The sequence below is a fragment of the Pipistrellus hanaki genome, assembly GCF_964339955.1.
Source record: "Pipistrellus hanaki genome assembly, chromosome: 12".
In the NCBI taxonomy this organism is placed as follows: Eukaryota; Metazoa; Chordata; class Mammalia; order Chiroptera; family Vespertilionidae; genus Pipistrellus; species Pipistrellus hanaki.
The window spans coordinates 21,186,310-21,202,836 of NC_140514.1; the positions used below are offsets into that span (position 1 = coordinate 21,186,310).

Sequence of the window (16,527 nt, forward strand, 5' to 3'; positions counted from 1 at the left end):
TCTATGTAGAATTATTTCACTTACCTATATTAAGCATTATAATATTTAAAACAATTTTTTTATTCAGCGGTTGTCTCTATGAAGTATGCTTTAAGAAATAACAGAATGGCATATATATGAAATTGGTTAACTCCACTCTACTTTCAAGATCACATTAAGACGTTAGTTTGTAGGAGGGTTTAGGAGGATCTAAATCTGTACAGACACAAGCTAAAACTGTACATGCATAAAGTAAAACAACTGTTCAAAATAAGGTGTGTTTTTTCCTTTTATAAAGGTTATTAAAAACTCATAAAATTCCAAAGTTCATCAATTGTTACCTTAATGCTGAACATATTGTTGTTTAATTTATACTTTAAGTTCTTTTATAGAAAATACGCTTGTCTACATAGAACATCTGTTTTGGTTATAATATACTGTATCTTTGGCAAGAACTTGTAATAAAATGAACAAAAACAATCAAGAATCTTTATTGGATCTGGCAACAAAAGCAGATTTGTAACCAAAACCTTAAGACGAGAAATGACCATCACTGGGCTCAAGGCCAGTACTAATCTAAGTCAATAAACAAAGATCTGTAAGAGGGGCTACAGTTAAGGAGGGCTGGGGGGTGGGTTAAGGGAACTCCTGTAGATACTTAAGTTGGACTTAGAAACACATGGGTTACATAACTAGCAAAGTGTATTTTATTTTGAGCAAAAACTGTCAAAGTGAATCCGAATTCAAATAATATTTTAAAACCATACACACACACACACACACGCACGCACGCACGCACGCACGCACGCACGCACCATAATTATTCATTTCTTATACCTCCTTTCTAACAAGCCTCTTTATGGTCTACTTAAACACACATTTTAAAGAATATTCTGGCTGTTTCAACAAAATGAAAATAAATTATATTTATTATAAAACAATTTTATTTTTAAATTTATTCAATGTCACTAACATCCCAGAAAGGAAGACTTGTAAATACGAGTTTATAATAGTAACAGAAAATGAGAAGAATATCAATAGGTAAAAGAAAACAATAGCTTGGACCATCACAGCACATTGTTTAAAGGCTTCACTGTAGAAAGGAGAGAGACAACTACTACTAGTATATCACCTTAACTTGTTTAATAATCAAACTGACACCCAAAAAATAACTTAGGTTGTCCCAAGTTTCAAGGTTAATTCATGGTCTTCATCACTACCAGAAACTACAGAAGGAGGAGATAAATGTTTAAATATAAATAAACTGATTTTACATTCCACATGTACAACTTAAACTATTGCACTAGTCAGAAAAAAAGTTAACAGCAACCACAAATTTTCCTCCATATAATTTTAACTTCACAACATTATAAGCTTTACATAGCTTAATACATCTTAAGTTGTACAGCTAAGCTTAATGATTGTTGGGAAGTAAATTTCTTTAAACCAAAACAAAACCAATCAGGTCCAGGTGATTCAGGACATGGGGAATCTGCTGCACTTTACTCTGAGAGAATTTTCTTCGGTCTGTTTCAAGGAAACCTGAGAAAATCAGCCCATCAAAATTCTAATGAAAATTGCCTCTAGCAACACAAAAATCTTTATCCCTGTTCCAGTTCATCTTGTTAGAATAGGTCCAACAACTCAAGTATTTAAAAATATTTTCTTACCCTAATTCTAATAAACCTCAATGTCCACAAACTTGAAATGTCTCCAAACCTAAATTAACGATTAAAACGTTAACTAATACAGTGTCTATGGCATGCACCTAGAGATCTCACTCTAGTCATCAATCCATTAGATAACTAACATCTTTTTGGTAACAAACTAACTAAATCTCCAAGTCTCTAATTTCTCTATAAGGTTATCAAAAGACTATCAAAAGATGTGCTAAAAATGTATATGGGTCTACCAGTCTAGTTTTCCTAAGAAAAATGAAATGGGAGAAGACTGTTTTATTAATTAAAAATGCATGCTGATTCCCAGTGATGATTGTTCTGCGTACCTTCCCAACCTAGTGTTGGTAAGTCATCCCTTCATAATTTAAATTAAATAATCTTGCCTGATCAAAACTGCACTCTATCTTATTTCTCCTTTTGAACATCAAAATAACATCTGCCCATGTTCAACAATTTCTGAATTTTACAAACCGTAGTATCAACATTTTATTTCCAAGTCCACCTAGAACTCCAGAAAATGTTTCATCTGGGCCAAAAGATAAAATAAACAGACGCTCTCTTACAGTCACCCTATTTTAGTTAACCTTCCAGTTTTCTTGTATTGATACAATTCTATCTTCAGTCCCCAAATCATTCTATCTCACAAATCAAGACTTGAGCAATTCTGCTGAAACCGGTTTGGGTCGGTGGATGGAGCGTCGGTCTGCAAATTTAAAGGTCCCGGGTTCGATTCCGGTCAAGGACATGTGCCTTGGTTGTGGGCACATCCCCAGTGGGGGGTGTGCACCAGGCAGCTGGTCGATGTTTCTCTCTCATTGACATTTCTGGCTCTCTTTCCCTCTCACTTCCTCTCTGTGGAAAATCAATAGAATATTTTTTTTTTTTTAAAGAGTTGAGCAATTCCACTTTCTCTTAATCACTAATTAAGATGATAACATTATCTACAAGCCCTAGGTTCTCTTTTCTACCCTTTTTTCTCTAAAACAACACACTTTCATGTGTAATATAATTCAAAGCCTTCTTTTAAAGAAAAGAAAATAAAGATTTAGCCTTCTTAACAGAATGTTTAAGTAATTTTCTCATATATTTTAATAGGTTTGAACACTTAGCAAACCAGTCATCCAAACCATTTTGGGGTTTCTTTTCTAATGTGACTATCTTAAATTATATTCCTTTAAAAAAAAAAAAATTTGTTACCAAGTGTGCATCTCTGAAATGGCCTACTAGAAGTTTTTTTCCCCTTGTAACAAAATTACAATAAAACTTTGGCATGTGTTAATAAAAGTGATTGAAAACTTAATTGAAGAAAATCTATCCACTAATTTAACTTTTCCAGAGAATCTGGAAAGGATGTCAGTTTGTAGAGCACATTAGTCCAGCTCACATATCCGAAAATATTTTGGGAACTGTTGCTGACATATAAGTGCAAGGGACCTAGAATAGCCAAAACAATTTTGAAAAGAAAAAAAAAAAAAAGAACAGAACTGAAAAACTTACACCATCTCATTTCATGACTTATTAAGCTATATAAATCAGCACTGGGTGGTAATAAAGATCCACAGATTAGTGTAAAGAAATATAGATCAATTAAACAAAATAAATTCCAGAAATAGATCTGTATGTGCATAGCTGATTTTCAACAAAGATGACAAAGCAATTCAATGAAAAAAAGAAAATCATTCAATAAATAGTGTTAGAATAATCAAGATCCATGTGCAAAAAAAGAACTTTGAACCTTTATGAAAAAATTAGCTTTACATGGATAATAGGCTGAAAGAGTTTAAAATATAAAATGTCTAAAACAAAACATATGGTAAAATCATCATGGCCTTAGTTTTCAAACATTACTTAAATAGGACACAAAATGCAAGAACTATATTTAAAAAATTGATAAACTGGACTTCATAAAATATGTCTACTTTTCAAAAGACCATGTTTAAAAAACAAAAATGCAAGTTACAAACTTGAGAAATGTTTATAAAACAGGTTATCTGATATAAGACTTGTATTCAGCATAAATACAAAATACTCTTAGTCAATAAGAGGAGGAAAAATAATCTAATTTTTTAAGTGGAAAGAATATCTAAACAAATATTTTACCAAAGAAGATATTTGATCAGCAAAAAAGCAAACAAGATACTCAATATCATTAATTGCTAGGAAATGTACTTAAAACCATAATGAGAGATTGCTGTACATCCACTAGATTAGCTACATTTAAATATATATATATATTATTGATTTTTTTTACAGAGAGGAAGGGAGAGGGATAGAGAGCTAGAAACATCGATGAGAGAGAATCATCGACCAGCTGCCTCTTGCACACCCCCCACTGGGGATGTGCCCGCAACCAGGGCACATGCCCTTGACCGGAATCGAACCCAGGACCCTTCAGTCCGCAGACCGACTCTATCCACTGAGCCAAACCGGTCTTGGATAGGTTAGCTACATTTAAATGTCCAACTATACCAAGCACATCGATGAGGGTATGAAGAAAACAGAACTCTGGTACACTGCAGGTGGGAAGGTAATTGGATACAACCCACCTTAGAAAAAAATTTGGCAGTCTCTTAAGTTAAACATTCACCTACCATATAGCACAGCCCACTCTTATTTATTTACTCAATAGAAATGAAAGCATATGTCCATGCAAACACTAGTAGAAGAATATTCATGCAGCCTTATTTATAACAGCTAAACTGGCAACAATCCAAATGTCCATCAACAGGTAAATGAATAAATTGTGATTTAACCATATGATATACTACTCAGTAATAAAAAGAACAAGCTATCAATATATGCAACATCATGATAAATCTCAAAATAATAATACTGAGTGAAAGAAGCTAGCAAAAGGATATGTACTATATGATTCCAATTACATAAAAGTCTAGAAATGTACAGTAATCTATAGTTACAGAAAGTAAATCAGAGATTGCCTGGGGGAGGGAGGAGGCAGTGAAGGAAGGGTGAATTACAAAGAAACACAAGGAAATGGAGGGGGGGGGGTGAGTATGTTCATTACCTTGATTGTGATGATAGTTTCGTTCAAGTATACATGTGTCAAAATTTATAAAATTGAAAACTTTAAATATGTGCAGTTCATTTATGTACAATTATCTCTCAGAAACACTGAAAAACAACAAATAGGACTTATAGAAGTAAAAAATATAACTGAAATTAAAACTTCAATGAATGGGTCTGACAGAAAAAGAAAAAGCTAGTGAACTAGAGAAAAGACCACAAAGTAGGCTAGGGAGGTAAGAAATGAAAAGAGATAGGTTAAAAAGCATGAAGGAAAAATAAGCATGGAAGATAAAGTGAAAAGCTGAATGTATATAATTAGAATTTCAGAGGGAGATCAGAGAGAAACACAGGACAGAGGCTAGATTTGAAGAGCAATAGCTGAAATGTTTGACGATCTAAGAGATATTATCCTATTGATTTAAGAATTCCAATTCAGATTGAATTGTGATAAATTTGAAGAAAAAAAATCCCTATCTTCTCAGTCATTACAAATACCATATTAAATATCATTTATTAAACATCATTTGTAATACTAACCTTGGCTCTTAATTCTGAAGGCCAATAATTCATGGGCATCAAAACTTTGGGAGAGGAAGACTAAGTTATCTTATTAGTCCGTACTTAAACAGAGCCCTCACAATGTAGAGCCAGGAAAATCCCATGAAACCAAAGTAAGCCCTAACTTGCTGCTTCTGTGAGAAGTTTCGGAATACTGAAACTCAAATTTCTGCAAGAGGCAGACACTGTGCATTGTCCTGCAAAGCTCTTGTGAACGGCAAGGGGTGATTTGGGAGCAAACAACATGCATCGCTTTAAAAAAGAAAGGAGACAACATCACAGAAGGAACCTGAGAAGTTCCTTTGCCTCTCAAAGAAAAATGACATTCCTAACATCCTTACCAGTAAACAACATCCAGTGGAGCAAAGTAATTTCTCATTATCAGGTCAGCAAAGTAAGCTTCTGTTTCCCGGCAGGCAGTTCCATTTCCAATCACCACTGTGCTGCAGCTTCAAGGGAGAAACAGGAGGAGAAACTGGATGAGCTCAAGGCATGCTTCCAAATCAATTGGAAGAAAATGTACAGAATGCACAAATGCTCCTGCTCTCTCATACATCCAAGCAACTTCTCCACTGTTTCATAAGGGAGACAGACACATGTAAAATAAAAAACAGCCCACCCGGTAAGGCTCAGTGGTTGAGCATCAACCTATGAACCAGGAGGTCATGGTTCGATTCCCAGTCAGGGCACATGCCCCAGGCTCAATCCCCAGTGGGGGACATGCAAGAGGCAGCCAATCAATGATTCTCTCTCATCATTGATGTTTCTATCTCTCAATGCCTTTCTCTTCCTCGCTGAAATCAATAAAAATATGTATTTTTTAAATTAAATAAATAAAAATAAGATTAAAAAATACTGCCTTGCCCTAATTGGTATGGCTCAGTGGATAGTGTCGGCCTGTGGACTGGAGGGTCCCACATTCGATGTACCCTGGTTGCGGGCACATCCCCAGTAGAGGGTGTAACGGGAGGCAGCTAGCCGGTTTCTCTCTCATCAATATTTCTGGCTCCCTATCCCTCTCCTTAAAAAATCAAATAAAATATATTTAAAACAAAACACTGCCTTTTCATTTGGCATAGCAGGCAGTGGAGGACTATTTTGCTGTCACACACCTCAATAACAGTCAGCTTTATTCCCATCTAAAAGGAACCAAATTTAGACATGGTTAGGTGAATTCTAAGCCACAATAAACGCATTGTGAATGAATTATGTGATATGTTGTCAAATAATTTAGGAAGCTTCTAATGACTACCATATCCATTTCTTCAGATCCATGAAGAAAAAAGGAAAGAAGGTAGAAGGAAAAAAGGAGGGGGGGGAAAGAGGAGGACCAAAATAAAGAACCAAACAGAGAAATTAAATGCTCACTTTGCTCATATTACCACCTTTGTTCAGTGAAGGTGGCAGAGGAAGGGAGAATTCCTTTGGGGTCTCCAAAGGGAGATCCCTCCAGCAATCTGCCCAGCACTGTTTACATGGTCCCTTCCCTCTTTCCAGTGCACAGCCCTTAATCCCTCCCTCCGAACTAGGGGTTTCAAAGGTGTCTCTGACTGGCTGGCTAAGCCCCTGCAATATTCAAAAGGTTACTTATTTTCATACTTGAAATTCAGCAAAAGCCTCTTTATTTTCTCTGCTTCATGGAAGCCTTGTCCACAATGCAAGTAAACCACATCAGTATGAAGTATCTGACCTTGGAAAAAAATGAAGAGAAGCCAATTATAAAACATTTCAAAACATAACACCCCAATGATTTAAGCCAGTTGAAACAGAAAAGAAAACAGGTGTATGTCTTTTAAAATGCAGCCTGAATCATTCATATTCAATAAATCAGATTCTCCCTAAGCATTTATAAAGTTTTGGTACTTTCAAAGTTATAAGGACTCTATTTTGCTACATAAAACCATTACTAATTTTTAATAATACTTGTCAATAATAATAAAAGCTAACCTTTACTGAATACTTATTATATATGACATGGGTTATTTTTATTTCTTATTTGAGTTACAGATACATGAAATTCTTTACCTTGTATAATTTTTTTCAGCTGCATATTTATGAATTGTAAGCCTTCCTGTACTACATTATGTTTTAGCTAAGAATGTATATAATGAAGAAGAAAAAAAGAAAAAAGAAACATTTAAATTTTTTAGGGTGACTACCTAAAGAATAAAAGTAATGCTGAGCTATGTGACCAACTTAGGAAGTTAGGCAGAAAGAAAATGATCTCAAATGAAAACAGAGAAATGTAGAATAAAGTGAGGAGTAATAAAAAGGGTAAATATATGAGTAATAGAAAAAAAATTACTGGCCAAAACAATAAAAATGTCTTGTGGTATTTAAAATATATACAGAATTAAGATGAACCACACAGGTGCCACCATGGAGGAGTACTATCACCTCTGCAATGAGGCTGACCTAAATGCAAATGAAAGCCACAACATTGTGCAAGATGGGGTAGTGAGGATTACAATCAGAACATCAACCAATGGACTGCAAGGATAGTAGAACAATCCTTAGTTCTACTATAAATCGTATAGAGCTTATAAAGCTTATAAATCTATTGTGGTTTAGGGGAGTGCAGATGGCTTTCGCAGCCAGTTCATGCTTTGGGGGATACCACATCTGATGAGGCCTGTATGGAAGATGGGAGAACCAAACCATGAACCCTATAGTCAATGTTTTCACCACTGTTATTATCTGTGACACACTAACAATATTAACCCAAAGCCATATTTAAGAATTTGTCAGTGTATCCTTTCTTTAAAAGTTACTTATTAATATGCTAGATGGCAAGTGTGCAACATGCTTCAAAGCAATCAAAAACACTATTGTAAGCAAGCAATCACTTAGTAATTTTATAGATTAGCTCATATTCTATATACAGAATCATTCCCTTTTTTACAAAGCATGCTTTTTTGCTATTAAAAGTTATCATTAGCCGAAACCGGTTTGGCTCAATGGATAGAGCGACGGCTTGGGGACTGAAGGGTCCCGGGTTCGATTCCGGTCAAGGGCATGTACCTTGGTTGCGAGCATATCCCCAGTAGGGGGTGTGCAAGAGGCAACTGATCGATGACTCTCTCTCATCAATGTTTCTAACTCTCTATCTCTCTCCCTTCCTGTCTGTACAAAGTCAATAAAATATATATTTTTTTAAAAAGTTATCATTAATACCTTTTCAATTTTTAATTATAAAGTCATATGTAATCACATAAAAGAACATTTGGCGATAAAATATGAAAATCCATAAACCCAGCAGCTGTTGTATCTTAGTCTTACTTCCTTATAGTTTTTTTCATTGTATCTAATTTTACATAATGCCATATTTATAATTTTGTACTGTAAGAAGTTTTTGTTGTTGTTGTTCTTTCTTTTTTTTAGCGTGAATGCAGTCCCCCACTACCACAAATTATGCAGTCGAGTTTCACATCCGGAGTGCAATGGAGAGCCTTGCCCTGGGAAAACCACCTTCGTGATCAGGGTTGTCTCCCCTGCCAGGTCAGTATTGTAAGAAGTTTTAATTTTACTCTTTACAGAATCATTTCAATAGAAACAGTTTAATGTCAGGAAAATAAAAAATGGCATGACGTAAAAAATACAATCTTATATTTTGACCAGCTTTTCACTAACATTATGTACCTAATGACACATGGAAATCCACTCAAACAATAAAATTCTCTTGCAGCTTCTGAGATGTTTTAACAGTGATAAATAAAAAACATGTTGCAAGGATAAATCTAGAGAAAATAATAATTAGCTAACAATCCTTAATTTTGCATTTCTTATTTGTACACATGACTTAGTAAAAAAGAACTGTTCCTTTTTTCTCTCAACTAATAGTGGAATACCAACACTATTAACTTGTTTATATTTTCTGAGAATTGTTAAAACAGTTTTTAAAATTTCAAAATCTTGGATTTATATTTGAGGGCAAACTAAATCTGGTAACCGTGCATGAACTAAATGAGCTACAGAGTACAATGAAAAGTATCTAACAGTTGCCTTACAATTCACGCATCCCATGTATTGAATGCCTGTTACTGCATATTTCTCTGCTACTCATCATAGTTATCAATTTGCTGTTCAATTTCTAAGTTTCTTTTGGCACCTATTCGGTTGGACAATTAACATTTATGTTTGGGGAAGAAAATAAAGTTGTTTTACAAGAGACGGAAAAAGCGAATCTGGTTATCCATGTAGAAGGAACCAAAGTGATAGCACTAATTGCTGACAGAGACTCACAGCTATAATTTTAACAACTGCTCCTAGCAAGTAAAAAAACGCATAAAGTATGCAGCTCTTAAAAAGCTTATTAGCAATCTAACTGTACAAGTAGTAAATTTTACCACTGCTTTAGTTTCAACCATCTGTAAATAATTTTAGATACTTATGTGAGGTTCAAATTAATTAGAATGAAGTGTAAATTAAAAGTATACAATCACCAGAGATTATTAAAATCTCAGGACTTATGAAATGCAGTTAAATTTATTTTAAAAATAAAAGATTAAAATATAAGAACACAGCTGGCCACCAAATGTGAAATTAAATCGCTGTTTAACCTTGAAACAAAATTAAGTTTGCATACTACCACTAACACTAATACATATAGGGAATGGAACCATGATTCATTGAATTTTGGGAGAAAGAAAAGCTTGGTATTAATACTAATAATATTAAGACAGTATCCTTGTAGGAATACTGTGTGCATGTTTGATACTTTGCTGAGTAACAATAATTGCTCAATGTTTAAGAATAATATTAAGAAAATACAAAGGGAGAGTTTAATGCAATGACCTACATTTTCAGCCCGTGGAAAATTCTCATAGTCACTGTTACCTTATACTGCTGGCTTTTGTTCCATTGAAGATTATAATAGTGGCCAAAATATCTGTGCAGTTAAGACTCATTTTGATTATTGTTATTGAAGCCTGATCTTAAAAGAATAATGAAAAATATCTCGTGAACTTACTATCTGCTGGCTCTAGTCCTATATAATAAAGAGGTAATATACAAATTGATCATCACTCCAACACACAAGATGGCTGCCCCCATGTGGTCAAAGATTGCCACCAGAATATAACTAGCAAGGGAGGGCAGTTGTGGGCAATCAGGCCTGTAGGGGAGGGCAGTTAGGGGTGACCAGGCTGGTAAAGGAGGGAAGTTGGGGGCAAATAGGCTGGCAGGGAGCAGTTAGATATCAATCAAGCTGGCATGGGAGTGATTAGGGGGTGATCAGGCTGGCAGGCAGAAGTGGTTAGGGGCAATCAGGAAGGCAGCAGTCCTGGACTGTGAAAGGGATGTCCAACTTCCCTTGAGCGGTCCCAGATTTGAGAGGGTGCAGGCTGGACTAAGAGACACACACCCCCCTCCTCTGTGCATGAATTTAGTGCACCAGTTCTCTAGTCACATATAAATGCATCACAATAAACAGATATAATAGGAAGACAGAATTGGAGGGAGGGAGTTGGTTAACAAATAAGATGAATTTGAAGTTTGATTTTCTGATTCCCACATCCCTGTACATGAGAAAACCATTTTCTAAGACTTGAAAGCTGAAAGATATGCTTACTGGTAGGAGAAATGATAGCTAATTTGCAACCATGTTTGTAACCAGGATCCACTCCCATCAAGGTGCGCCCTGGAACAGGGTTTGTTAAAAGGAGCTGACGAAGGTTCCGTCCAAACATCATCACTGATTCCTTCTCTGCATCTGATGTTAGTTTGGCTCTTTAAAAAAAAGAAAAAAGAGAATGTAGTTTTTCATTCACCCAAATTTTCTTCCAGAAAAAGAACAGAATTCATTTTATACAGTTACTAGTGTCCCAATGCACAAAATTCATGCACATTAAAAGGGAATTATTTAGAGGAAATATTTTATTATTGCTATTTACCCCTTCTCTATAGTAGAAGTGTCGGAGATGAAAGAAAATTAGTAAAATGTATATGAAACTTTCCCTCCTGTCAGAGTCTGGGACATGCTGCGGGACTTAGAGTCAAGTTCCTGCCCACCCGTCCAGCCTTCAAATCGAGTGAGACCCACACCCAGCAGACCTCACCCCGTCAAGCCCTGCAGGGCAGGGGTCGCAGCCTCAGGTCCCCCATCAAGCCTCAAAGGGCAGGGGGCACAGCCTCAGGTCCCCCATTAAGCCCCAAAAGATGGGGGGGCACAGCCTCACATCTCCCAGACTGGTGCAGGGCGAGGAGTATGGACTCAGTTCTCCTGGCCCGGCCTCAGTCCCCCAGCCCCAGTGTTGAGGGTGCAAGGGCGCAAGGACATGAGCGTGTGACAACCATTTCCATATTAGCTCCTTATATAGGATTCCTCACAAGAGCAATTATTAACAAAATTACTTAAAAAGAAAACACCATATACAAAATTATATTGAGTCTATTTTTGCTAAGTGCAAAAATATCACACAGTATCACAAATGACTTTGTGTTATCAAACCTACCAAGTTCATCATATCTATGCTCCTTCTCTCTCTGCTCTCTTTTATGTAGAAAATCCTGTATGTATAAACATCTGTGTATATAAGAGTGACAGGATGTATAAAAATTTGGACAGCAAATGGATGTCAAATTAAAGTTTATCAGCAAATTAAAAATATAAGCACATAATTAGAGTGATAAACTACTGAGTCATAAATAGCCTACTCCAACAATACCTAGTTTTACACCTTTACCTATATATCTCTCAATGTTATATTCTCACTCTATTCCATTCCCTGCATCTACCCCCTTTGTCTTTCTCAGTGATTTGACCATAGATACTGATGCCAGTCTAGAACTACAGTTCATATAAATAACTTCCCAATTTTATCCAAAGAAGTTATAAGATTTTATAAAAAATATATATTCTTTATTAGACCAGGTTTAAAAAATGCATGCCATTGGCCATAAGAAAACTGAGAGTTCGCTGAAACCGGTTTGGGTCAGTGGATAGAGTGTCAGCCTGCGGACTGAAAGGTCCCAGGTTCGACTCCGGTCAAGGGCATGTACCCTGGTTGCGGGCACATCCCCAGTGGGGGTTGTGCAGGAGGCAGCTGACTGATGTTTCTCTCTCATCGATGTTTCTAACTCTCTATCCCTCTCTCTTCCTCTCTGTAAAAAAAATCAATAAAATATATATATATATATATTTTTTTAAAGAAAATAGTGTTCAAAAGCAAGTCAAAGTACATTTCATATCAGTTTTGAGATAGAATGTTTTACGTAACTGAAGGAACACAGATCTAATAATGTTTGCTTTTCTGGCTTAATTCAGTTCCCTAAGGCTCTTCTCTCATTTTCCCAAACACTTTAGTCATTCTCCCTTGTAGTTAGCCATGCAACATGAAAAGTATCATTACAGATCTTCACTTCTAACTTTATTTATTGAGTGAGCATTTGTTGTCAGTCTTCTATATAAAGGTACCATGATTGGTGTGAGAGATACAAAGCTGAAAAGACAAGATCCCTATCGTGAAGACCACTATCTATTGGAAGAAACAGAAAAATAAACAGAGAAGTACAAAACAATGATAAGTGCTATATTAATAAGAACACATAGAGAGAATAGCTAAATCAGAAAGACTTTCTAAGAGATATCTTCTCAGGTGAATCAAAGAAGTATAAGTAATAGATATAGGCAAACAAAGGTAGGGAAAGTAGATAGAAGGCAGGGAAAAAATATTCTAGACAATGGAAGCAGCTCATGGCTCATCACAGAAGAAGCAAGTAATTTAATATGCTTAAGTAAAAAGAAATACCAAGACATAAAGCTATAGAGACAAAAAGAAACCAGATCACAAAGGGCCAATCAAGCACATTCTTCTAATGATTTTGCATTTTTTCCTGAAGATAAAGAAGATACATTAAAGGATTTTAAGTAGAAGAGTATGAAATAACCAGATGGCAATTTTAGGATGGCAACGTGGAATATGTATGGGAAAAAGAAACAAGACAAAGATCATCTATGACCCTACTATAATAATTCAGACAAAATGATGACGTCCTGAACCAACTATCCCCTAGTGACCATGGAGATAAACATAATTTCAAATTCAAAATATAATGAAAGATGGTAAAATAGCACTTAATAACTAATAGCTTTAAGAAAGAGGTAGATGGCCCTAATCGGTTTGGCTCAGTGGATAGAGCGTCGGCCTGCAGACTCGAGGGTCCCAGGTTCGATTCCAGTCAAGGTCATGTACCTTGGTTGTGGGCACATACCCAATGAGGAGTATGCATGAGGCAACTGATCAGTGTTTCTCTCGCATCAATGTTTCTAACTCTCTATCCCTCTCCCTTCATCTCTGTAAAAAATCAATAAAATATATGGGGGGGGGGGGGAAGAGGTAGGTGTAAAAAATGACACATGAATGAATGATCATGACAAGCACAGAAGTAAGAAACACAGAAGTAGACTACGAATTATATGTAGCCAACTGAATAAGAAGGCTTCAAAATAATACAGTCTAAATGATCTCACTTAATTCATACATGAATGGAGAAAAGTCTGATACACAATGGTTATGACTAGGTAGTGAAATTATGTGCTTTTTCTTTGTTTTACTGATTTTTTTATACATTAGGAAATTTTTCCTTTTAATTAGAGAATTAAAGTAATTTTCTTTTTTTCTTTTTTTTTAAATCCATTGGGGAGTTTCCCCACTCAACTGCTGTTCAGGTAATTACAAGTATTTCTATTGAGAGACACGTCTATAGACAATGTCTGAAAACCAACTTATGGAATGAAATAAGATATATTTCTTTAACCACAGGCATTTTACAAAAAGAGAAGGAAAGTGCTCTTGCTTGTTACTAATGGAAGTCAGAGAAGGATTATATATTAAAGAATTCTACACCAAACTACTTTCATTAACTCTCAATGAAATTATTCCACAAGCAGTAAAGCTGTACAAATCAAATATAAACAAAAATGTCCAAAGTGCCACTAGATATTATATGCAACCTGAGAAAACAAGACAAAGGAAATGAAATTTTAAATAAGTTTCTATTTTATTTCAATAAGAACAGAATCCCTTATTTTTAAATTTGATGCCCCAGCACTCAAAAATAAGAGATGTTACAAAAAAAAAAAAAAAAAAAAAAAAAGAGAGAGAGAGAGAGAGAGAGATGTTACTTCACACAGATTTGAAATGAAATAGTTTTCCAAAAGAAATACTATTTTTAAGGGATGTCTGAGCTAAAAAAGGATGAATCAAGAGAATGAATGAATCATAAAAAAGAAGTTGGACAAAGGAACTATGTGTTGTTTTTAATAGTACCTCCTCACTCTCTGCTCTAAATACCTCTAACCTCAATGTCCAGGTCCAGAAAAAGAAAAAGAAACAAACATAAAGGCTACTATAAATTAATGAGGTTGAAGAAATGACTACTAGTAAATCTAGAGTTCAAGATAACCCTTGCTGAAACCTATGAACAAGTGAGAATGAAGAAAATCTGTGGCACATAAGAAGGAATGCAAAGCCAAAACCGGTTTGGCTCAATGGATAGAGCGTCGGCTTGGGGACTGAAGGGACCCGGGTTCGATTCCGGTCAAGGGCATGTACCTTGGTTGCGGGCATATCCCCAGTAGGGGGTGTGCAAGAGGCAGCTGATTGATGACTCTCTCTCATCGATGTTTCTAACTCTCTATCTCTCTCCCTTCCTCTCTGTACAAAATCAATAAAATATATTTAAAAAAAAAAAAAAAGAAGAAGAAGGAATGCAAAGCCAAAACTGGTTTGGCTCAATGGATAGAGCGTAGGCCTGCGGACTGAAGGGTCCCAGGTTCGATTCCCGTCAGGGGCATGTACCTTGGTTGCGGGCACATCCCCAGTAGGGGATGTGCAAGAGGCAGTTGATCGATGATTCTCTCTCATCGATGTTTCTAACTCTCAATCCCTCTCTCTTCCTCTCTGTAAAAAGTCAATAAAATATATTTTTTAAAAATAATAATAATAAAAGAAAAGAAAAAGAAGGAATGCAAAAAAAGCCTGGTTTCTAAAGATTACCTACCAAGACCAAGGCTAGAGAGAAAAGAGGGGTTTGCCTTCTAACATTACTTTTCTTTCCATCTCCTCCCCTAGAGACAAAACTGTCTCTCACCTTTTTGCAGTTCTTCTTTATAACTTAGTCCCTCTGCAGATCCATCTACATGATTCCTTTAATGACCTTTTAATATTTGCTCATCATTGCTGATAATTACTCATCCAAATTAACTCTCATTTGGAGTGAAAAACATTATATTACCTTTCTCTCTTCATAGTAATAAATTCATCATGTGTTCCACTGATTCCCTTATGCTGTTTTTTTTGCTCTCTTTATCCATAAAACTGCTTCCAGCTAACTTCTCCATTAACTTCTTAGTTTGTTTCTCTCAAGCCAAATCTCTCATCAATAACACCCTTTGCTTAGCTCAGTTGTCAAACTGCAAGACTGTATTGCAGAACTGGAAAAGGTACACAGTAGGGGGTCAAGATTTGATAAGTATATCATAATTAATAACTGTTTTGCGATGTATGAATGTGAATGCCTCTTTAGACTGAAATCTAGGCTTAATTTTAAGACTTGGTGATTGGGACTCAGTTCTTTGGATTGGTTGATGGGTCAACTAATACTTATTATGACATACTTTAATAGGCTTATTATCATACATAGTAATAAACAGTATACAAAATTAAATTAGACAAGATGCATACCTGAACTCTCTACAGAGGAGAGGATAAATAAGGCGTTTAAAAGAATCATCTATTGAATTGTGTAAAATCTTCATTAACTCTGGCCTTGCAAAGCGACGTGGTCTCCACCTGAGGGGGGGAAAAAGCTATACTAAAACTGATGCACCAATAACAAGATCAGGAAATGGCTCTTGGAAGAGGAAAGAGGAAGTGGAACAGAAAAAGGGGAATAACTTTTCTGAAGTCAAAGTAACAGTCTGTGTAGAGAGATTATAGTGCCTGGAAAATTATTACCTATGGCATCTGGAGTTATTTTTAAAAACCTAGTGACCATGGTCATACAAACTAAAGGAAGGAAAAGCTTCCCTATTCTAGGAAGAATCTCCGAAGCATTATAATAATGATCAAAATCTTCAGATATAAGAAAGTCACCAAAAAAATTACTACAATTAGATTAGTACTACTAGGGCATAAAATATTAGTTTCTGAAGGACAGAGGGAGGTTTAGATACTAGTAAATAAGCTAGAAAATATGGCAAATGAGCAGGTCATTAAGAGTATTATACACTGCCGAAACCGGTTTGGCTCAGCGGTAGAGCGTGGGTCTGCGGACTGAAAGG

General features: G+C 35.7%; 1 protein-coding gene across 4 annotated transcripts in view; it reads right to left on the bottom strand.

Moving 5' to 3' along the window:
• Positions 1-16,527, bottom strand: part of SRBD1 (S1 RNA binding domain 1) — a 145,059-nt gene that overhangs the window by 102,398 nt on the left and 26,134 nt on the right. For all 4 annotated transcript variants that reach the window (XM_084900996.1, XM_084900993.1, XM_084900994.1 and 1 more), the window contains exons 11-14: positions 15,929-16,036; positions 10,813-10,970; positions 6,843-6,933; positions 5,585-5,692 (exon numbers count right to left, since the gene is read on the bottom strand). In XM_084900996.1, the coding sequence (XP_084757122.1) occupies positions 5,585-5,692; positions 6,843-6,933; positions 10,813-10,970; positions 15,929-16,036 (465 nt within the window). The remainder of the gene's footprint in view (positions 1-5,584; positions 5,693-6,842; positions 6,934-10,812; positions 10,971-15,928; positions 16,037-16,527) is intronic.